General features: G+C 37.9%; 1 protein-coding gene across 19 annotated transcripts in view; it reads right to left on the bottom strand.

Annotated features, from left to right (window-relative positions):
- Positions 1-608: 608 nt before the first annotated feature.
- The window catches only part of LOC129771617 (titin-like), a 76,817-nt gene continuing 52,870 nt past the window's right edge, over positions 609-24,555 (bottom strand). For 15 of the 19 annotated variants that reach the window (XM_055775433.1, XM_055775428.1, XM_055775426.1 and 12 more), the window contains 5 exons: positions 17,985-18,287; positions 17,781-17,924; positions 17,573-17,719; positions 1,580-1,649; positions 609-1,512 (listed from right to left, as the gene is read on the bottom strand). In XM_055775433.1, the coding sequence (XP_055631408.1) occupies positions 1,418-1,512; positions 1,580-1,649; positions 17,573-17,719; positions 17,781-17,924; positions 17,985-18,287 (759 nt within the window). In that variant the 3' untranslated portion in view covers positions 609-1,417. Of the gene's footprint in view, positions 1,513-1,579; positions 1,650-17,572; positions 17,720-17,780; positions 17,925-17,984; positions 18,288-18,869; positions 18,944-24,555 lie in introns of those variants that run through there. The other 4 variants (XM_055775443.1, XM_055775444.1, XM_055775439.1 and 1 more) reach the window with 3 other exon arrangements.

Below are 24,555 nucleotides of genomic sequence, written 5' to 3'. Positions count from 1 at the left end.
CAGGCCCCGCACACGCTGGATGTGTTCTGTTGACGAGGATGCCAGCGCAGTGGTTGTTAGGGGGACTGGAGGACAGCAGCCCAAGACCGAGCATCATGGCGACGTATTCTGGATTTGGCCCTGGATCGATAATCGGTCTGTCGCCAAAAAAATAAAAGTAAAGTAAGTAAGCTTAAAGGTTTGTCTAATAGTATACGCTCAATTATCGTCAAGAGTTATTTTTACTTACACTACATCACTTTTTAACTCTTAAAAAATAACACATATATGTCGATATGTCGACGAAATTTTGATAATCAGATCATAATCAATGAAAATTACTTACCTTTGGAATTTTTCGCAATATTACGGCAATATATATATCATGTTACCTACTGGTTGGAAACCCAACACTCGAGAGGCAATAAAAAGCTCAACCCAATTATTGTGCCACCTCTCGTCTGGGTAGAGGGTGGTGGGTAGCACCATTTCTGCCATTCATATAGTGGAGTGGTTATTGGTTTTAGACCATGAAGGATCGGCGAAAGCGAAGGAACGCCTAGAAACAGTTCAGTGAAAAATCAAAGCGGTAGACAAGGTTTGCCTGGTGTATTGATGAAAAAATCAACTCCAAACTTTAACATGATCCATTTTTATTACGTCAAGTTCAATAGGTTTGCTGCATATCATAACTGTATTATATTTGCTCTACGATATTGATTCAATGGATGCACACAAACTACTTTCACATTTGGGCAGAATATCTGCTATATATTGGTAACAATGTATATGGGACCGTTTGAACGGGGCCTGGACTATAAACTTATCTATAAAAAAACAAAGCCAATACATGTTCCACCGTTTGTCCCGTAGGTCTGCGCACACATTTTTTGTCCACCTCTCAACAATACCAAATCAGTGATCAACTGAAGCAAGATAACATGATGATAAATGAAACCGTAAAAGCTGGTAAAAATATAAAAAAGATTATAAACAATCTCGTAAATTGCCATATATGAAAGCAATAAAGTTTTACAGTTTTCTCGAATGTAGCTATAATAAATAATTTCACAATTTAACATCTTTTTCTTCTACCTAAATGTATAATCTGAGCAATATTTTGGTCGGACCAGAGGCGTCCTTAATATGAGCCGATTTTGTGTGTCGTCAGTATCGTATGAACATCATGAGAGCAAAAAAGGTTGTAACAATTTGGCCACTAGTGTTCAGTTGTCGCGCGTATTCATTTTTTTAATGTGCCTGCTCACATCAGTCCGTAGAAACAGGATTACTATAGATCTGTAGTTTAACCCATTCTAGCTTGTATCTCAAATTCTGTTCTTTTAAAAATATGAGCTCGTGCAACCATCGTCGTGTTTGCAGAATCAATCTCTAAAATTTGCTGCCCCCGGGTGGCGGGCAGTCATCTGAAAAGAGTTCACTCCTCATTTGAACCGAGCGATCCATCGGTCACGTCTTCCTTCTTGCTGCTGCTGCTGCTGCTAGTGTAATCTTTCACCCTCGACACGGCATCTGTAAACGTAAAAATGAAATGATTAATATAGTACAGAAGACTGCTTACATGGTTGATTGAACTGACCATCAGTGACTTCTTGTTTACTTTCATCCAGTTTGACTAATGAAAGTTTCATCTTTCCGCTAAGTACCACCTGCAACAGAGAAGATTAAATGGTCGGTTACTACACTTGAAACAGGCTAACAAATGGCCTAGTAAAACAAACTTTATTAAAATTTATTTGAGAAAACTGGGATTTAGGGTACTGTCTCATTGTTTCAGAATGAGGTTCGCAGTTGTGTTCATGATCAAATGGTTACATAAGTATCTGCAGACATCAAACGGGAAGAAATCAGTAGACTAAATACTAAACGTTCACATTGAGTTGTGCTTTGTGTTAATCCTCTAAAGCAGTGGTGGCCATTCTGTGGCCGGCGGGCCGCATGCGGCACGCAACCTGATTTGAAAGACGCAGAAAAAAAAATCATCTGGATGATGAATGAGAATATTGTTTAAAATTCCTCCGTTCAACTAAGTGAAAATAATTTGTTGACTAATAATTGTTAGCAATGTGTATCCATATCATATCATTGTCTGTTTTCTATCCTGCTTTTCCATGCCAATTCTTTCTTCTGACAGTTATTCTTGTTAGGGGCTGTCCACATACCACGTGGACAGAAAAAGCACGATTTTAGACTCCCCCCTACCCCTCCGTGGACAAGCGTGGAAATTTTCATACCCCTCCCCCTATTGTCCACGTGGACATTTTTCCTTATTTCATTAGAATAATTGACTAAATAACTGAATTGCGCATAAACTGAATTTAAATTCCATTTAAGTTTATTTTTCTTCAAATTTTACTAATTGTACCCAATCACGCTTTGCTGTGGCACATTGAGGTTTTATGTCAAAGAAATGAGTATCAAAACTAAACATATGTTTCATATGAGTTTAATTTTGAAATACTTTGTTTTTCTTTTATCTGCGAAAATATATAGGCTATCTGGCTTTCCAACCCGGAAACGCGTAATATACAGTTGAATAATCCGCATCCGAATATAAACGACACAATTCCAAAGACACATATTCAATACTAGAAACTTAAATTATGTTTACAGCTTTATTTCAGAAGTGTGTTTCTTCTATCTGGAAATTTTAAAGCTTCCTGAGGTGTTGGCAGTAACAACAACAATCCTTGAAGTGGATTGTATATTGTGTCATAATATGAGTATCATCAGTGCCGAACTTTTCGAGTTTTTGAAGCGCACCATAACGAACAGAACAATTTTTTATGTATAGATTTTTTTTTATAAATTAAAAGAATTTCAAGAAAAGAAAAGATGAAGTAGGAAGCATGTACTGCTATCTATAGATCTTGACAAAGGATTGAGGAGTAAAGGGTCGTAATTTAGCGATTTCGGAACGCCTGTAGTTTCGATATAATTGATTACATGAAGATAAAAAATACAACATTTTAAAGCTACAAATTTCTAGTTTAGGAATATCGTACGTACATATTTTTAGTTTGATATTTAGATGCGTTCTAGACAAAAGACATTGCAAAAAAATAAAATTTTTGGTTTGCTTCAAAAGTTTTTATAGATTTTAAAAATATACTCCCAATAACACTCCAATCAACCTGATTATTTCAGTAGAACTATTTTATATAGAGGTATTCTCTATCGAATGGAAAATTATGCTTCAATTTTGAATTAACAATACTTCATGAAAAAATGAACGCACAGCAAATCGATGGTCAAAACTGCCTACTGCAAACTTGAAAATATTTTATACAAGGTATGGTTGTTGCTTTGATGAATTACTTTATAACAAAGTTACAGCGTACATTCGTTAACCAGCTGCCGAGGCATCCAGACGTAGAGTTTTTTGCGTCTATTGTACCGTTACAACAATACCGTTATTGGCTTCGTGACTGGTGGAGTGCTTTTGTTTTCACCCAAGCGGGTTTGTGAATGTCGCGTGTGATCCGTGCTGTGGAAAAGCGGAATACCAGTGCCACAATCAGCGGAGAACAAAGGCTGCTACAGCGGACGCTGTGACCTTTTGCTGGTGTCGGATTATCGGCATTGTTTTTCTTGCATTGCCGTATTATCACCGAGGTATACCGATTCATCGCATTATTGGCCGATACACCATCTCGTCTGTATCAACGTGGTCTGCCGTTCGATTTGGTGCAACGAGGTACATATAAAATAAATATAAATATAAGATTAGAAAATTAGAGAACATTGATTATAATGGAGAATGATGAGGGATCTCCAGAAATGGAGACGTCCGACTCTGAAACCAATTCAAAAAAAGTAAATGGGAAAAAACATAAACGAGTCCCTCCTACAGAATGTAGTTCGTCTGGGGACGAGTCTGCTCATCCTACCAAGCCCCCCTCGAAAAAAATTGCCTCCTCCCTCCTCCCTGAACTCCCCAAAACTCCCACTCCTCCTCTCCCACCATCGATTTCATTTCCTTCTTCTGATATTTCCGAGCCAGTTCCAACCTCGTCCTCGTCTTCCTCTTCTGTTGTATCCTCTCCCCGTGTCAAGGTTTATCCAGAAGATGCACCTGGAACTGGTCCCTGGGTTGTTTTCTTCCGGCCCAAACCAAACGGAAAAGCACTGAATGTTATTCAGATCACGAAAGATCTGACAAGATACTACTCCTCCGTGATCGAAATTTTAAAAGTTAGACCGAACAAACTGCGTGTTATCGTGAGTGACCGGAAACATGCAAACGGTATTGTGATCGACCAGAGGTTCACCCTAGAGTATCGTGTCTACGTGCCGTCCCATGACGTAGAAATCTCGGGGGTGGTAACTGAAACGGGTCTGACGTGTAAAATGATAAAAGAAGGATTTGGAAAATTTAAAAAACTCCCTTTGGTGAGTGTTAAAATCTTGGACTGCCGCCAACTAGGGAAAGTCTCCCAAGAAGGGGGAGAAACTAAATTCACGCGGTCCGACTCGTTCCGAGTAACTTTTGCTGGTTCCGCCCTCCCTGACTACGTCATGGTGGATAAATTGAGGCTGCCTATGCGACTCTTCGTGCCAAAGCCCATGACTTGCCAAAAATGCAAGTCAGTTGGCCACACTTCAGCTTATTGTGCCAACAAGGAGCGCTGTGCCACTTGCGGAGAGCAACATGTGGGCGAATCCTGCAGTGCGACTGAGCATAAGTGTCCATATTGCGGAGGAGCTCCACATGTACTCTCAGCTTGTGAAACTTACAAGAGTCGCTGGGAGAAACAGAAGCGCTCTTTAAAGGAACGCTCGAAACGCACATTTGCGGAAATTTTAAAGGGCGCTTCTCCACTGGCCCAGCAGCAACAACAACCAATCTACACACACAATGTTTTCTCTACGTTGCCAGTTGATGAAATGGAAGCGGACACAGCTAGCGGGGGCACACCGCTTATTTTCAAAGGGAGTCCCCGGCGCAAAAATGTGACCACTCCCAAAATTCAAGAACAAGTCCCCCCGGTGATACCCCCTGTTAGCTTGCCTAAAAAATCGAGTGCAGCGGACAAGCAAAATCAGGTTCCTCCTGGCTTCCATGGGAATAGTTCATCTTTGAACAACCCAGCACTCGAGGGGACATCAAAAACCCCAACTGTCCCTGTTTTTCCGTCCAGTTCAACTTCCCAATCGGGATTTATAAAGTTGTCTGACCTTGTGGATCAAATCTTCACGTGTTTTAATGTTTCCGACTCCATCAGAACCATTGTTATCTCAATGCTTCCAGTATTAAAGACAATTTTGCAACAATTGATGCAAACATGGCCCCTCCTTGCAATGATTATCTCTCTTGATGTCTAATTCAAATAGAGAGGTCGGAGATATCACTGTTTTACAGTGGAATTGTCGTAGTCTTATCCCTAAATTGGATACATTCAAATTTTTAATTCATAACTCCAATTGTGATGTTTTTGCTCTGTCCGAAACTTGGCTTTCTTCGCGAGATGATCTCTCTTTCCACGATTTCAATATTATACGCTTGGACCGTGATGACAGATACGGAGGGGTGCTATTGGGGATCAATAAGTACCACTCATTTTTTCGAATTGACCTTCCACCTATTGGAGGGATCGAAGCTGTTGCTTGTCATGCAAACATCAGAGGCAAAGACCTCTGTATTGTCAGCTTGTATTGGCCTCCGAGAGCTGCGGTTAGCCGCAAGCAACTTGTTGACATGTGCTCACTCCTTCCTGAGCCACGATTGATCTTGGGAGACTTCAACTCTCACGGAACTGCCTGGGGGGAACAGTACGACGACAATCGTTCATCGTTGATCTATGACCTTTGTAACAGCTTCAATATGACCGTTTTGAATACTGGGGAAACAACACGTGTACCTAAACCTCCTGCTAACCCAAGTGCTCTTGACCTCTCGCTTTGCTCGAATTCACTATCGTTAGATTGCAAGTGGAATGTAATCCAGGACCCCAACGGTAGTGATCACTTGCCAATCAAAATTTCCATCACCATTGGGTCGAATTCTTCTGAATCTATAAACATGGCATATGACCTCACAAGACACATTGACTGGAAAAAATATGCGGACGCGATTGCTCTAGCCATCAATTCCAGAGATGGCTTACCTCCATTGGAGGAGTATAACTTCCTTTCTCGTTTGATCTATGACAGCGCAGTTCGCGCTCAAACGAAACCCATCCCAGGTTCCACTATTCGCCGAAGGCCTCCCAATCTATGGTGGGATAGCCAGTGTTCCAAGCTTTATGTAGAAAAATCGAATGCATTTAAAGCTTTTCGGAAACGTGGAACCCCTGAAAATTTTCAAACGTATTTAGCCCTTGAAGATCAATTTAAAAACTTAATCAAAGGGAAAAAACGTGCTTATTGGCGAAATTTCGTGGGAGGTTTGTCACGAGAAACGTCAATGAAAAAATTATGGAAAGTGGCTCGAAACATGAGAAATCGCTATTCAACGAATGAAAGCGAAGAATATTCACATCGATGGATTTTTAATTTTGCACGGAAGGTTTGTCCTGATTCCGCTCCTGTGCAAAAAATTGTTCGAGATATACCACAAGATAGGTGCGATCTTGATTCCGAGTTTTCGATGGTAGAATTCTCTCTTGCTCTGCTTTCTTGTAACAATTCTGCTCCGGGATCGGATAGAATTAAGTTCAACTTGCTGAAAAACCTCCCTGATGTGGCGAAACATCGCTTGTTGAATTTATTCAATCGGTTTCTGGAGAATAATATTGTTCCAGATGATTGGAGACAAGTACGAGTTATAGCTATTCAAAAACCCGGAAAACCCGCGTCCGACTTCAATTCGTACCGCCCAATAGCAATGCTGTCTTGTATACGGAAATTGTTGGAGAAAATGATCTTGTTTCGCCTTGATCGATGGGTTGAAACGAATGGCATACTCTCAGATACACAATATGGGTTCCGCAGGGGCAAGGGGACGAATGATTGTCTTGCGTTGCTTTCTTCAGAAATTCAAATGGCTTACGCCGAAAAAAAACAAATGGCTTCAGTATTCTTGGACATAAAGGGGGCTTTCGATTCTGTTTCAATAGAGGTTTTGTCGGACAAATTACACTCTCGGGGTCTGCCGCCTCTATTGAATAATATGTTATATAACTTGCTTTGTGAGAAACATTTGAACTTTTCTCACGGAGATTCGGCAGTAAGTCGGGTCTCTTACATGGGACTCCCCCAGGGCTCATGTTTAAGCCCCCTTTTGTACAACTTCTACGTAAGCGACATTGACAATTGCCTTACACAAAATTGCAGCCTAAGACAACTTGCAGATGATGGAGTGGTGTCTGTCGTAGGATCAAACGAATCCGACCTGCAAGGACCCTTACAAGATACTTTGAACAATTTTTCAACCTGGGCCATTGGGCTAGGGATCGAATTCTCCACGGAGAAAACAGAGATGGTGGTTTTTTCTAGGAAGCATAGACCAGCAAAACCAAAACTTCAACTTTTGGGTAAACCGATCACTCATGCTATGTCATTCAAGTATCTTGGGGTCTGGTTCGACTCCAAATGTACTTGGGGGGCCCATATTAGGTATCTGAGTAAAAAATGCCAGCAAAGAATAAACTTTCTCCGTACAATTACCGGCACCTGGTGGGGAGCCCATCCCGAAGATCTTATAATGTTGTATCGAACAACTATTCTCTCAGTGATGGAGTATGGCAGTTTCTGTTTTCAATCAGCTGCCAAAACACACCTCATTAAACTCGAGCGAATTCAGTATCTTTGTCTCCGTATTGCGTTGGGATGTATGCCCTCAACGCATACCATGAGTCTCGAGGTTTTGGCAGGCCTACTCCCACTAAAAGATCGCTTCAATTTATTATCTCTTCGGTTCTTCATCCGGTGTAAGGTCATGAACCCATTGGTGATCGGAAATTTTGAGCAGCTGATCGAGCAAAATTTTCACTCCGGATTCATGAGTTCATATCATGAATTCATCTCCATGCAGGTTGATCCTTCTTCGTATATTCCCAACCGTGTTTGTTTCCCTGACTACATCAATTCCTCTGTGCATTTTGATCTGTCCATGAAGCAAGATATCCATGGATATTCAGATTACCAACGATCGAGGATCGCTCCAACGATCTTCGATGAAAAGTATGGGGGTATCAATTGTGATAATATGTACTTTACTGATGGGTCCACTATAAACGAGTCCACAGGATTTGGAGTGTTCAACGAATTTTTTAGCACCTCACACAGTCTTCAGAATCCTTGCTCAGTGTATATTGCTGAATTGGCAGCAATTCATTGGGCGCTGGACAGCGTCGCCTCACGACCTGTTGAACACTATTACATTGTAACGGATAGTCTTAGCTCTGTCGAAGCTATCCGTTCAGTGAGGCCGGAAAAGCACTCGCCGTACTTCCTTGAGAGAATACGAGAAATTTTGAGTGCTTTATCCAGACGCTGTTATGTCATTACCTTTATCTGGGTCCCTTCACATTGCTCCATTCCGGGTAATGAGAGGGCTGACTCATTAGCAAAGGTAGGTGCAATTGAAGGCGATATTTATCAGCGTCAAATCGCCTTCAATGAATTTTATTCTTTAGTCCGCAAAAATACCATCGCTAACTGGCAACGCAAGTGGAATGAAGATGAATTGGGCCGGTGGTTTCACTCGATTATCCCTAAGGTTAGCCTCAAACCGTGGTTCAAAAGTCTAGACTTGAGTCGGGACTTTATTCGCACCTTCTCCCGACTCATGTCCAATCACTGTTCGTTAGATGCACTACTCTTCCGTTTCAATCTTGCCAGCAGCAATCTCTGCGTTTGTGGCCAAGGTTATCACGACATCGAGCACGTTGTTTGGTCATGCGAGGTGTATCTGGTCGCCAGATCGAATTTAGAAAACTCCCTTCGGGCCCGAGGAAGACAGCCCAATGTGCCGGTGAGAGATGTGTTGGCTCGGTTAGACCTTGATTACATGTCCCATATATATGTTTTCCTTAAAGCTATAGATCTTCGTGTGTGATTGTCCCTACATCCTTATACCCTCCTTTCCTTCCTTTGCGGGTAATTCGTCCCCTTGCTATAAATAGTAGAATAAGTTGAAATGTAAATACACTATAGATATACGAATAGATTTAAGAAATGAGTGTTCATCAACATTGTTACAATTTCCTTATATCTCATCCTTCTCCTAAAAATATGTCACCCTCCTAAACTCGAGTACACCGCGAGTAATCGGTTTTCCACCTTACTAACCATAGATGTAAGAAAATTATTTATATATATAGTTTTAAAATTATATTTAAGAATTCGGCTCCTTTAAACTTAAGTAACTGAGCCTGTAAAAATAAACGAATTAATAAAAAAAAAAAAAAAAGTTACAGCGTTTCAAAAATCACTCAAAATTTTCGATGTAGCATTTTGCTCCTTTTTTGTCGAGTGTAGTTCTTTGCTCACTCCGGAATGCGATTAGTCACAGGAAATAACGGTTCATTTACGCACTCGATTCACTTTTAGTCGTCAAAACAATACGAGACCTTTTCCGCAATAGTTCGGGAAATTTTCACAGGGGACTAATAGCGTATTAAAAATTTTTACAATATATATTTTCTTATTTTTCAACTGACTATTCTGCATTGAGTGTCTAGACGGCATCCAAAGAGCTCGTGGGGATAAATTGCACCAAAAATCTCACGACTCATTGATTTTTTACTTACATGCCTGAAAATTGTTATTTGTATAGCTTTTTAGTTTCTCCCATTTATGTTGTTTTGATTTTCCTCCGCTTAAATTCTTATCAAAACATTACTTATGAAATTTGAACAGTTTACTAGTGTTTACTACTGACTTTAATTCAAAAAGTACGCTGTTTGCACGATTAGATTGCTCCCATTTGAGGAAATTTTGCATAAAATTCTGTTGTGAAACATTTAAATTAGAGGAAGATAACAAGAAGGAAAACAGTGTGGCATCAAGAAAGAAATTGTAGAGTGTTTGGAGTGCTTCAATTTGGTTGATAAAAAACTATCCTGTTTATCATGCATTTTTGTAAAATTAAAAAAGCCCATAAAAACACCAAAAGTTTCTTCTTTATTTCTAAAGGCTTCTTGAATGTTTTACAACTGCATTCAAAATTTTCTTATCTTTCAAAAGAGCAGCATAATTATTCTAAGTATCGTACTTTCTAAATTAGAGTCAGTTCATCAAATATGAACCTCTATCACCTCCTAAAATATTCCGAATCAGCTACCTAATTCCATGTATATTCTTATCAGAATACTGGCTCAATTATTGACTTGAGACTACGTCTAACCGGAATATATTGGGGGGTAAAATGAAAACCTAAACACAGAACATGCAGGAAGAATTGAAAGAGTTCGAATGCTTATAACTCGAATATCTCTCAATAGATCGGAGAGATGTTTGCATCAATTGATAGGAAATGTTTGTACGTATCTATCGCAATGAATAAAATGTTATTTTTCTTGAGATAGACCATTAAACAACTGTGAAATATTAGGCGATATCTAAACACCCTACCGGCCACTTTTTGATTGGTCCGAATTACGGTTTTCCCAACACAGACTTTTAAATCAATGTATCTGGGGGAATCCGCTTTGCAAATACATGCAAGTGGAGGGGGGGGGGTGAGTTTTGTTTCTATCGAAGTATGCTCCCTAACACAGATATTAAGGCCTAGGTGCCTGGAGAAATTGGCATTGCAAATATATGCAAGTTGGGGGAATTTTTGTTCCTATCGAAATGTGTTCCAGCCATCAAAACCAAGGTGCCTTACATTACGTGGCGTTTGTTCAAATTATTTACTTACACAGCAAATATTTTGAATTCAATTGAATTCGAAAATTGTCTCATTCAATCAATAATTTAATCAATACAAACAAATGAATACTAAGCCAACGGTAGTTCCACGTCAACCTTGCGGTTATATTATAGATATAACCGGGGCTCTAGCAACCCTATTCCAACCAATGCAAATTGAGCGTAGACAGCTTTATAGCAGGGCTCGCGCTAAGGAGGCTCACGTATTGTTTACTGTTTGGAGTCATATATGTTGATATTTGATTACGTTGGATAGTTTCCTTTGGCAAGCGATGTTTTTATACCCACCCGGGAGCTTTCTTTGCGATTTGCAATTAAAATCACTGCTACAGGATCGCGTGGAGCACTTCATTTTTTTTAATTTCAGGTTATGATAACTATGCTCATGAGTTTCTATGCTGGATACAGAAAGGCCGCTATCTTAGCAATCCCTTGGATATAACCCACTCATTTTTTTAAGTTTGACGACTAGTGATGCATTAACAATCTCACGCAAATGTTAATATTGTTTCCTAGAAATTGACGAAATTAAAATACTATAATACTTATGTTACAAGCAATTCTGTATGAAAAACTATATAGACATTATTATCCTAAGACTAACTGTTCCCGAATTAAAACAAAATGTACAGAAAATTATATTTGATGAAAAACTATTTACGCATATCATGACATCTCAACCATTATGGAATCGTTTATTTTGTAGCATACACCGTAACTATAAAAGTTCGATCAAAGGAAATAACTTGGTCATTCACAGTTTACGTGAGATATTTTTATAATACAGATTTGTCTGAAGAAGTAGATAAAATATATAAACTTTTGACTTGGCAGCACTCTCAGGCGGCTTAATCCATTTATTGATAAATACGGAGAGTTTTGAAATTCTTGAACATGTATTATTTAATTTAATTTTGAATGTATAAATGATTGTATTTAAAAAAATAATCTTCCTGACCACGTGCACTCAGTCTATACTCCCTCCCTCCTCTCCGTGGACAAGCGTGGATATTTCTTCCCCCGTACCCCCCCTAAAGTTGTCCACGTGGTATGTGGACAGCCCCTTAGTGCTCAATGGACTTTTTCAAGCTTTTTGTGCCTTTTTGCTCACAGTCAGATCAATTCGTGTGACCAAAGGTGATATTATACTATCCGACACCTAACATAAACGGCACACAAGACAAATATTATCGCGTGTGTGTATGCGTATATCATAGACATCACGTTTCACGCGAGTAGCACCATGCATACAGTCTATCGCAAAATTGAGTGTAAAAATGCTACTTGACGATACTTTGGATTTATTTGGTATAAAATATTTCGAATACATTGATTCTTTTGAAGCAAAAGTTTTCTGGTAATTGCTTATTCCTAAAAATTGAAAACCATCTTTATTCGAGGCATCGCAAAATTGAGTGTACACCTTGAATTTCTCCGAATAAATTAACCTTGTACGTAAGATCTTTGCGAATTAACGTACTTTTTTCGTCAGTGATTGGTGTCTCCAAATCACCTTGGGCAGTATTGGTTTTTATTTTTTATTGATGTTTGAAAAAGTTCTCATCAAAATGGCAAGTTAGAGGAAAGAAACAGATATTGTTACACGTACAATGATAATCAATAGAAATTGTGGTGGAAATACATTGCAGGCAAATAGCAGATATAGTTGGAAGAACCCACTATACAGCAAAGAAAAATATAAACAAATGGAAATACGAAGGAACCATGGAGAATTTCCCGAGTAGAAGACACAAACGTACCCTGTCTTTTGATGATAAACGAGTCCGCCGGATATCCGGCTTTCCGGCCTCGAAGCTGTGTAGCTACGAAGCTACTATCCGTTTCACCACTAGTTATTATTGATTAGACGATGTTGATGGTATACAAGTAAAGCCAGCAAGCTGTAGTAAATATTCAATTGAGGTGTAATGGATGTTTATTCAGTTACCAAGGCATGTATGTTTACATTGCGCAACGTAAATACAGTAGAATCCCGATTACCTATATTTTAATTATTCATTTCTCTATTTATTAAATCTAACTATAAGTTGTCGCATTGAAAATGGTAAAATACACACATAGACGTTATACATTGTACAAAATATCACATTATCCGCGAAATATAGTGGCAAGGTCACCACGAATATAGAAAATCGCAGATATTTTTTTATACAATAAAGTAAAAATGAGGCAAACATAAAGAAAACATATTTCAACATGAAAACTATGTTTTATCAATACAGAAATCGTCAACTATGCATCTGTAAGGTCTTGTGCACCAGTGATTAAATACAGTAAAACCTGTTTTTGTGCGGTGTATGAAAAGAAGCATATTTGACGAAGTTATCGTCCATTAAGTTTTTTTCGATGGTTCATATGCATTTCAGTGCGAAAAAAGCATATTTGCGTCTCAATTATCCACTGCTGAAATCATTCCCCTCCTCTTATCAAATGCTCTGAGTTTTTCTAAGTTTTTGCAAAACAGCCACGCGCAACAGAAGAGGCAAAGTGTCCCAACGCAAAGCAGGGAAACAAAAGGAAATTGAACGGTGAATGGCGTGGATTTAAGTTATTTTCTTGGGGGGAACTTTTTTTATGCGCACAAAAAAAGTTTTTTTTCAAAATGTGTACCGAAGACAATTTTTAAAGTTGCTGATAAAGTTTTGCACGATTTTTTTATCAATCAATAGCAAAACGTAGCTCAAGAAACAGTAAAACAGGTTTGGTCATCAAGTCATTCAAATTTCATTTCATTTCAATAAAATAAGTGAAATGAGAAGAAATATTATCAACATCTAGCCATAACTATTATTGGAACGTTATTCCCAAAATTCTGAAAAATCTGAATTATTCTCAAAAATTCTGTGTGAAACCCAAATGATTTGTAAGCTGTAGCTACAGTTTGTTGGTTCCAAAAAGTCCTAAAAATGTTGTAGAAATACAGATTATTCTATAGAATGGTAGCCTTGTCAACCATCAGTAACTTCGCTTGGCACGCTTGGTGCTACGACATCTGGTAACACTATTCATTTAGGAAGGCAGATTAATCTCTATCGAATCAATAGGCCCGAAGGCAGTTTGAAATTGTTAAAATTTGAATAAAAATTTCTACTTCATGTTGATTATTAAAACAATACAATACTGATCTTTACTCGACCATTTTTATATGAATTGTCTTATGTTTCCACCAAAACATTTTTGTAACATTTTTTTTCAGATGCTTTTTTTCCATGTGCTTCCTTGTGTGTTTTCCACCCTGTGCCTAGCGAAAATTATACGAGTTGCTGAGTTCTACCCTGTCTGTGCGAAAGCAGGAAGTCGAGTAAGACATATACACAAACAGACGCCATTGTCTGACGCCACAAACTGACGCCAACATTTTAGTTTATGACTTCGTGCTAAATAAAATATAAACACCATTGTGAAGATATCTCATTGTTTTATTAATTATTTAGTTGCCGATAAACCGTCAGAGTGTAACATACATAAAAGTCATATTCGGTATAGAAAAGTTATTTGCATCGCTATTCAACAAGCATCAAACACGCATCTAACGGATGCACACAGTTGCAGCGATAAAAATGAATAATCGAAACACACTTCATGTGAAACATTCGCTAGCGTTTACAGCTCGAGGGAAAACATAAAACACAAAAGGAGCAGAATAAGCGACCTTTGTTGTTTCGGGCACAGAAAGATTCTGAGAATTTTCCTCAGAGGAGATGCAATACTTATACGCCAGCGACAGTTTACTCACTATGCACGGGTGGAGTTTACTTCCCAAATATTCTCTTTTCGCTATTCCTTTTCGATGTTTCTATTTTAGCGGCTGCATAAGTTGCCCGTTATTGAAACCTCTGTTCGGGAAAGCACACAATTGGGCTGAAAAAATGTATGGGGAAATGGGAATGCTTCCAATTTCCATCAATTTAAACCATACACAGACTATGGGATTCTAATGTATAGCATACCAAACAAATCATAGAAAATTTCCCATTCTATTGGTATGCAAATCGTTAAAATCCGTTCGCAGCAAAAATAATTATTAACGTTAACTTTATTTCATAAAAACGTGACCTGTTTTCTGATTTGGCACCCTCAATGTAAGACGTAGTCCTACGTCAAAAAAATAGCGCTCTCTAGTCCAAATCTACGTAAACAATAAAAAAAAAATCAATACATTCAAAAATTACGAAAACAGAATCAGGTATACTATTTTTCAAAAAAAAAAAAGGCTAGTTAATTGACTTCAGTTTGATATCTCGATCTTTTGAATCGGTCTAGTAGTTCAAAAGAGACGAGTTTTTTAAAGTCATTTCTGTAAAAAAAGGGAAAAAAATGTTTTGTTTTGTCCACCCTAAAATAGAAATGGGCACCCCATTAAAAAAAATTAAAAAATATGGGTCTAATATTTAGCGATAAAGAACAAAACTACTACTTTTCATGAATATATGAGAACCACTATATCGATTTGTTATGGAATGGCGCAAATGTCTTCACAATCATAGTTAATGAAACTAAAATTTATAACTTATTTTTATACAATGTTTGATAGATTATTGATAGATTATTATTCCAATTAGTATTGTTATATAGCGCGTATCATTAAACTTATCTTGAGGCTTTGAAGTTTATTTTAATGATTATAAACAAAGAATATATCGTGCAACTGCGGATACAATTTTATGACATTGTGATTGACTTGATAACAAAAACAGAACTGTGAAAAACCAAGATTCAAACGTCAAAAAATGAATGACTATCATTTATCAAACAACTTTTTTGAATAACTCAATTTGTTTATTTCAGCTTTGAAGATTTAGATGAACCTTAAACCATATCCATGTAACCGGTACGTAACCGGAAAACCTTAGATTTGTTAAGTGGTCGTGAAAAAGCGAGTGAATGACACCGGGACAAAAGTCTCCATTGGTAACTGAGGACAAAACTAAACAAGTGACACGGATAAAAAAGCGAGCGAATGACACTGAGACAAAAGCCTTAGGCGGCGGTGACACTGGATGCAGAGAAGTGATCGTACAAATTGTATGCAATAGTGAAAGTAAACAACCACATTGAGTTGTATTGGTGTGGTTACATTGCTTCCCCCTTGCTTCGTTCGAATTCGTCTGTTTCTATCGTACAAAATTGTTTGTTTCTATTCGTACAATCAAATTTTCGTGCGTACTCCTATCCAAAGTAACCTTAGCCTTACTTATCAAAAGTAGTCTTAAACATTTAACACGTTATTACTCACAAACGGGTGAATTTTTTTTTGTCGTGTAGTCAGAGCACGCTTTGCTTACATATCAAAAACGGAACTACAATTCATTTAGTCGCGGTCATAAAGTTGTTTTCGTAATGTTGCGGATTGATTTGGAAACTAAAAAGAAAATTTTGCACAATCGGGGATCTCAACAGAAGTGGACGAAAACCCGGACCAAGAAATCCCGAATTGGACCGAAAAGTTGTAAATTATATTCAGAAGAACATCAATGCATCAATTCGTGATTTGGCCAAGAAGTTCAAAACCAGTGTTGGGATGATTTAGCGGATTAAACATAGACATGGTCTAAAGACCTATAAAAAGCAAAAAGTGGCCAAACAAACACCGGAGCAGCAAGATCGCGCTAAAACACGAGTTCGAAAGCTATATGAGCATATTTTGAACAATCCCAACCAGTGCATTCTCATGGATGAGGAAACATACGTCAAAGAAGATTCCAGAACGCTGCCGGGATTTCAATTTTGTACCAAATCGATTGGAGAGAGTGTACCATTGGCGGATACGACTGTTGCGTTGGAAAAATTCGGCCAAAAAGTGCTCGTTTGGCAAGCCATTTGGTGAAAAAGTTCAAGGGGTAAATGCAGTGTGAGAAATTTAATAACCATGATCTTTTGGATTTACACTCCAAATTTGTTCCAGGGGCGTCACTCCCAGAAACTAGATTTTTTTTTTATTGTTTCTTCATTTGGATCCACATCCATTTGTGAGTAATTGTCTTTCGTTATGAACCTAGTGAAATCAAAATCGAATGCCAAAACAACAAAAAGTTGACCCGGATTCATATCCGGGTACTGAGATCGGCGTCTCCATATCTCCATATTCACCAGATTTGGCCCTCAGCGATCATCACCTTCGGGTTCGGAGTAAAAAAATTGGTACCCATGCGTAGTTCGACGTTGTAAATGAGTATTTTGAAGTACGAACCACGGCTGAAAGTCTCTTGAGTAAAGACAAAAAAAAGATCACTGCTTTAGAGCCTATCAAATGTATATAATATTGTCAAATAAAGCGAAAAAAAATAACGGGCCCCACTTTCTCATTCAAAGAGAAATTAATAAGATGTTTGTCAGATAGGTTTTATACATTTAAACAAAGTGTATATGAAAGCAAAATCATATGTAATGAGTGTAGATTGAGTGTGATGATCAATGATAAAGTATCACTATCCAAAAAGTGTGATACGTTGTAATGGATTGTTTGTTTGAATGCAATCGTGTACGATCCCTCATTTCAGCAGGGTTTGTTAATGTATGAAGCGATTGCATTTAAAACCTCTTAGATCGCGACACATTGCATCTAGTAATTCTAATTATTAGTCCACAGAATGTTAGAAGCCTAACTCATGCCAGAGCAGCGAAACAGTTATCATCTCATGGACATTCGGCGTCGAATTTCGACGTCTCATTTAAAACATCACACAACAGATGTCAGTAGAGGCATACTTGACAGCTCGGAGTTGCATCTTACCTCCCTCGTTGGTGATACCACTCGGGTTGTGGCTGAGGGATGTACAACTGTTGTTGGTTCGGATCCTAACAACACGTTGAGCTCCAAACTTCGACCTTGATTCAGGTTCGATAACGATTCAAACACTACTATAAGATTCAAATCGAACTGATGTATACAATGAAAAATGAGTTATCAAGATTCACTAGCACCTACACGTATTACTTACAGGTGTTTCCTCGTTGGTTTTCTGGCTGGCGTCAAGCGTTTCGACGGCAAGATCGGAATCGGCGACCACGACCTTGGACGTTTGCTGCACATTTGTGTCGAGCAGAACACATTTCGATTCCGCTCCATCGGATTCGGCGGTGGCCTAAAATAGCGATCATTCTGCATCATGTACCTGTACAGTAACGGATACTGAAGTTCTTACCGAATCGAGAGTTACAGACCGCACTGGAGTGACTGCGCGACTGATCGGCCTGCCTGCTTCGTAAGCTGCTTTCTTCTCCATTGGTATAACCTTCAGGTTACCACGATCTTCGCTAGTGTCAAGCCTATCTGGTACAACCTCGGTGTCGCTGGGTTTCTCTGCCTGTTCTTTGCTATCGATAATTTCATCATGGTGTTGTTGTTTCGCAGGAATCACACTTTCACCGTCGACGGGCTCAACAGCGTGACCATTTTGGTCAACGTTCTTCTCAGCTGCAGCTACATTGTTGGTTTCTACTGTTTCCTGCTTTCACAGATGTGGGAATGCGCATAAGAGATGGAGGTTTTTTGAAAATACCACAATTAGAAAACAATCCGAATAATGTTTTAGTACGAAACAGAAGCAACCCAAAAGCAAAACTGACACAAATCACAGTAAAAAAAAGTTATAAGAATATTTTTCAAAGGTATTTATCAAGAGAGAATAGCTGGGATAGAAATGAAGGTCTTAAGCCGATAGCGTGAGAATGTTAAGTTTAAGGGAAGATGTCGTGTATCAGTAGTGGTAACAAAAGGACAATTTACTCTAATATTATGTACACGTGGTCAACTTGGCGTTACAACGAAAGTGGGGGTGGGTTAACTAAATATGCTGTCCGGATCAGGAAGAGCCTTCAGTTGCTGGCTTTTTGTTTGTTCTAGTGCTCGAATTAGTAGCTCGTTCGCATTACTTTTCACACGCTGGAGACTCTTGATCATCTAGAGGATTTGACGTCGGAGTTTATTTAGGTTTAACGGAACGAGTGGCGGAACAGAAGTGCGGGCTAATAACTTCAAGAAAACTTAAAACCAGGGGCATAACGAAAACAGTTTGTTTGGCTCTAACCTTGCTTAAGTTGTTCGCTGATCTCCTAATGCTATCTATCTTCAATAACTGCTCATCTGCCGCACTAATTAGACCTTGAATAGCCGTGACGACTGTTAATATAATATTTGTGTACGGGTTTGCGAGAGATTGTGTGTTTTTTGTTTGTTATCAGCAAATGGTGATTTCAATGTACATGTGTAACGACGTGTTATTATTTTTGAGGGGGTGTTTGTTTCGCATAGCGATACATGTTATCATTAATAATATGAAAAAAAAGAAATATAATAATAGATCATTTAATTTCATGTATTATTTTTTTTTGCTTCGGAAAAAAATCAAACTGCATTATAATTTTGAGGTGGTAACAAAATAATAAATGCCAAATCAAAGGCTCTAGCGCAAGATGATGCTGCGGAAGGATCGAAAGAAATTAAACCAAAATGATGGTCGCTGAAGAAATAAAGAGAAAATATCCAGAAATATGCACTTTTGTGAGTATTACGTGGTTATTTACTTCGGGAAACAAATGTCCACTATGTCAGCTAATCGGCATTAATATTCCATGTTGCATTATACTTTTTAAACGTTATTTCGATTGTGATTACAAAAGATATCATATATCGTTGTGCTTTCATCTTTTCTCAGGAATTGGTATACGAATCTGGCTTGAAGGTTTTGCGTATTCATGAACTAGCTGGAAGCAATTCTAATTTTTGAGTACTATTTATCTAATTTCAGCTTGATATTTTTTTCAGTTTGGATTTAATGGAGAAAAAGCACGCTCAAGTTGGGTTTAAAGGTGTAAGCAACAGTCAGTCTATTTATTTTAGCATTTTCAAAACTTCATCTGGCAGCATCTTGTGTCAAGCACAAGACAACATGACCTAGCAGGATCATTACGTGTAACTTCACAAAATATTCCTAGGTTTGCAAGCTTTGGAAATGATCAATACGAGTTGAAGCAGAGGGACGTAGAATGGCGTTTGGTTTCGTGTTAACAGTTGCCGAACATCAAAAACGAAATTGGTTCTTACATAAGATCGTTACTGGGGATGACAATAAGACCCATTACAATAATCGAAAGCGAATCAAATCGAAAAGTCGCTGTGTATTTCGCGTACGAACTATGCGTTATATATTATAAACTGTTGAACCCAGGCGAATCAAAAATCGCCGAATCAAAATTAATTAAATTGTTCTCAATGACGCTGTAAACAAACTAGATGACAGAGAGCGCTCAAAATTGACGTTAAGATCACTGACATTAGTACCATCTTAAAAAATATTAAAAATGTTCAGCGGAAAGATTTTAAATTACAAATTCCTAGTATATATTTGACAGAATATATCTAGAAAACACCAAAACTTTCAAGAACACTTCTCCTATGCAATTCTTATGAAAACATTCAAACATTCATGATTATAACGTCAGTAGACATTCATCCAAACATTCTCACTCTATAAAATTAAAATTAAGCGTATGAAATTTCATGCGCATATTTCATACCCATTTTCAAAAATCAATTAATTTTTAAAACTCAATATTTCAACATTGATATTTCACTACGAGAAAAATAACACCTCAAACCGATTTATGTCTAAGACTATCTACCAGTTTCGATCAATTTATCAGTGGTTTAAATGGTGCAAAGTTGTGACAGATGGAGACGAAAAAGTAAGCATATCTATTCCATAAAGTTTATCTTTAAAATAAGTGAAAATTCATGTATCTCGTAGCAAAACGCTACGTACAAGTGTAAAACAGTAATATCTTCCACAAAATCCGACAAAAATATTCAATGAAGTATGAAGTTTCATATTATAGATAAGTTGATCTTAAACCAATTTCAAGTTGCGATTCTGAGTTTTCCACCACCTTCGTGCCATAAAATGATGAATTTGAAATTTTCACCTTAGATGGTACAAATTTACCTCTGGGTTAGAATGGGTTAAATAAGTTTGAAGAACATGTTATTTCATGGCGCGAAGAAGGCGTTCCAAATATGTTGAAACTGTTATTCAGTCGTTTACCCCTATTCCTAAACTCAATCGGATTTAAAATTAACATGATGTTGCATTTGGTAATCCGATCGAGATCGATTTTTGTATTCTGCAATACGAGATTGATTTCTGCTGGAAAAAATATTGAGAAAATTTGAGTGCTTTAAAAAAAATAAGAGTTGAGAAAGGGTGAGATCTACGAGTTCAAAGTATTTAAATAACATCAAGTAATAATTTGCATCCAAATCAACAATTTGGAACTCTATTCTGGCCTGCTCAAGTGACGGATACGGATGAATTATTTTGACGTTTGTTTTGCGTTAAGGCAATGTTGCCGATTTTTCATATGTCGATTGGATTTGAATCTGGGACGGATTTTAAAATGCAGATATCGATCTCGATCGAATTGCGAATTGAAAATTCAATGAATATTCATAAAAAAATGATATGACAGCAGGAATGCGATTTGTGAGAACATTCATCCAGATTCTGTATTCCGGCGGCTTCACATTTCATTTGAAAGTGATATTTCGATCGAACTAGATTATCTCACCCCCCATTCCGATCGTTTCGCCCTAAGATGTTCGAAAACAAAACATTTCGAACGAAAAATATTCGAATTTAATAACAACCCGAATGAAACAGGGAATGAAATTTGTCAAGGGGATCGAAATACAGAATCGGGTTTATTATCTGTATTATTATGACAGCGCAAAGCTTTTGGAAGTTCAAGACAGCGTTTAGCATTAAAGATTACAGAAGTCCACTGAAGCCGTTCTTAATTTCGGATGCTCACCATCATACAACTGCAAAAAGTTAACCAGGTTTAAGTGCAGATGAGGCGAGTTCAATTGCATTGTCGGTAGATTTGCAACCATTTGAGTGGAAGATAATTCATTTTAGGAGACGAATGCTACTTTTCACCCAACAGTGAACTAAATGGACTCGCTTATTCATAGAGTAACGAGTTGCGTGGGAATTAAATTCGTGCAGATTTTCTGGACTGACTCGATGTAACAATATGAATCAGTTTTTTTGTATGATTTAACAATCAATGTAGAGGGTCTCCGTAGCCACATTGGTAGCGCGTTCGCTTAGTAAGCGATCGATCGTGAGTTCAAAACTCAGGGCCCTCATTGACCATCTTTGTGTTGTTAAAGAATAACTACGTCCACGCAACAATCATCAGCGATGGAGATCGATCCACGGTCGAAATAAAATCGATTCATCCATACAACTGCTCTGCTCTGCAAGAAACATCGGGCTGCTATTCTATTAATAACTCAACAATGATCATATCAACTGTCTCCGCTGTCCGGTCTAACTGGATAATGGAAGAACAGAACGAACACTCTTACGCCTAAATGGCTACTGTGAAATGTAATGTACCATATGCAATGGTATAGAAGGAATACTATTACGCCGAAAAATGGCAACTGTGTAATGTGCTAATTATAGATATGATAAACATGTGACATGTACACGATTAAAATTCGGCTCTGTTTACAGCTAGAATGCTAATGAGCCTGAAATAAACAAATGGGATAAAAAAAATCAATGTATGAGAAATTTAGTTACGTTTTTTGAATTTTTGTTCAATATGATTATGAAGACATCTGTTCGTATCGATAGAAAATTCTTGAAGAAAATTGCATGTCATCCCTGTGTGACAAAGTTACAAAATGTTGTCATATATTGAACATAATTATATTACGTAATACTACACAATATAGCTACGTTAGTAAAACTTGAGTCAATTAATATTTGGACGCAAAAAACGGATCTATTTCAAAATCCTGTTTTTTATCCTATCTGTTTATTTTATTAGGCTCATCTAGCAATTTAGCTGTAACAGAGCCGAATTAGTTCGTATACATTTTTTTTTGTCGAACGACAATTTTTGTTGTATATTACACTGTAACTATTTTCAGGCGTAAGAATATTCCTATCTTATCGATACACATTTTAATTTATTACACAGTAGCCATTTAAGCGTGAGATTATTCCTATTCTATCGATACACGACACATGACGCCTTTTTAGGCGTAAGAATATTCCTATTGTTCGAATGTTCACAGCGGGACTGTTGATATGAGGCTTCCATTGTTGTGTTATTAATAGTGCCAACCGACGCAGCAGACCGTCACATGATGATTGTTGCGTGGACGAGGATCGTTCGCTTAGTAGCGGACACGCAAACAATCAGGCTACGAAGATGCCCTTTCTAAACCATGTTAACGAAATAAAAATTTTGAGAACTCAAAATCAATGTCATTTCTTGCACTTTATATAAAAATATCGAAAAAAATATTCCTATTATATTCTAATGAAATCTCGAACTTTTTTTTCGAATACCTCGAATACATCTTATTTCGAACACTTTGAATTTGTTCCACCATTTCTTCAACTCTATCGCATCCCGAGCCACCTTTACACTTTTCTTCATCTTCTGTTTGTCAATTGCTCAATGTTTCTCAATTGGACGGAATTGAGGGCGGTCCTTGAAGGCGGTGCTTTGTCTAGCATTTAATTTCTCAACGATATCATAATCCGACAGCCCTGGGTTTTCACCTCATCGTTCTAAACACTTTCAACTGCAGAACCGCAATGGATAAAAATTGGAGCTACGATGAAAATACTCCGTTGCATATACGGGGAAAAGCAGAAGAACTTGGTGATTTGAATTCAGTTTCCTGAAGCAAAGGTTACAACATAGACCCTTTTATTCCACAAGGCGAATGATGTCAGATGGCGAAGTTTCCCGCCAGAACACGACTTCAAATCTCACCTAGTGACAAACTATAGTCACGCCATTCGCCTGGGGGAACAGCGTGAGCCATCTCACGTCATTCGTCGCGCGGAATAAAGGGAAGATGGGAGAACTGCCACCAGGATTCCTCCAAAAGTTAAAGAATAGTTCTCGATTGAAGTCATACAAAGTCAAACAAGCTCCTGATCGCAAAACTGTATTGATATTATTTGACGATGTTTTCATATGTTGTTATGGACGATAAAACTTGCGTTCTGGAAGATTTTAAGTATCTTGACAGTTGACAAATTTTTCCTAAAAATATCTTGTTCGGTAATCAAAAAAAAAAATTGTTTGGCAAGCAAAAAGAATGTGCAATAATTTTTTTCCGACTTCCTATGTAAGAGTCAATTATTTCTGGAAAACATATCGATCTGCTAATACTAATGCTAAATCTTCAAAAAAAAAGTACGCGTGAAAGCAAAATAGATTCCTTCAGGATAACGGTGATTAAAGCTTAAAATTTTAATTTCTGAGAGAACTGAGTGTTTCGGGTTCCGGGGTACGATGATACTGTTGTTGACGACAGTCCGTGTAAAGGAAGACAAGAAATTTGTTCCAGCGTTAACAGCCAATTCCTAGCGATTGAATGCGTTGAGAATGATACAAATGCAAGGAACTAATAATTTTCATCTGTGAACAAGTGCTCCAGTGGCAAAAATAGGATGCGTTTTCTTCATGGAATCATCACGGGTTGTGAAAAGTGGATTCATTGATTTTACAGCATGACAACGCTCAACTTCACGTAGCCGAACCCGTGAAACTCGGAGGTACTCTAATGGGTAATTCAATTCAACCGGCGGTTCCGATCAAATGAAAACATAAAAAATGGCTTAATTCGTGAATAGCCTTAACTATTCGAACTATTCTTGTTTCTAATACATGATACACTAA

This window comes from Toxorhynchites rutilus, chromosome 2 (assembly GCF_029784135.1).
Source record: "Toxorhynchites rutilus septentrionalis strain SRP chromosome 2, ASM2978413v1, whole genome shotgun sequence".
In the NCBI taxonomy this organism is placed as follows: Eukaryota; Metazoa; Arthropoda; class Insecta; order Diptera; family Culicidae; genus Toxorhynchites; species Toxorhynchites rutilus.
This window is presented reverse-complemented; position numbering and strand designations above follow the sequence as displayed.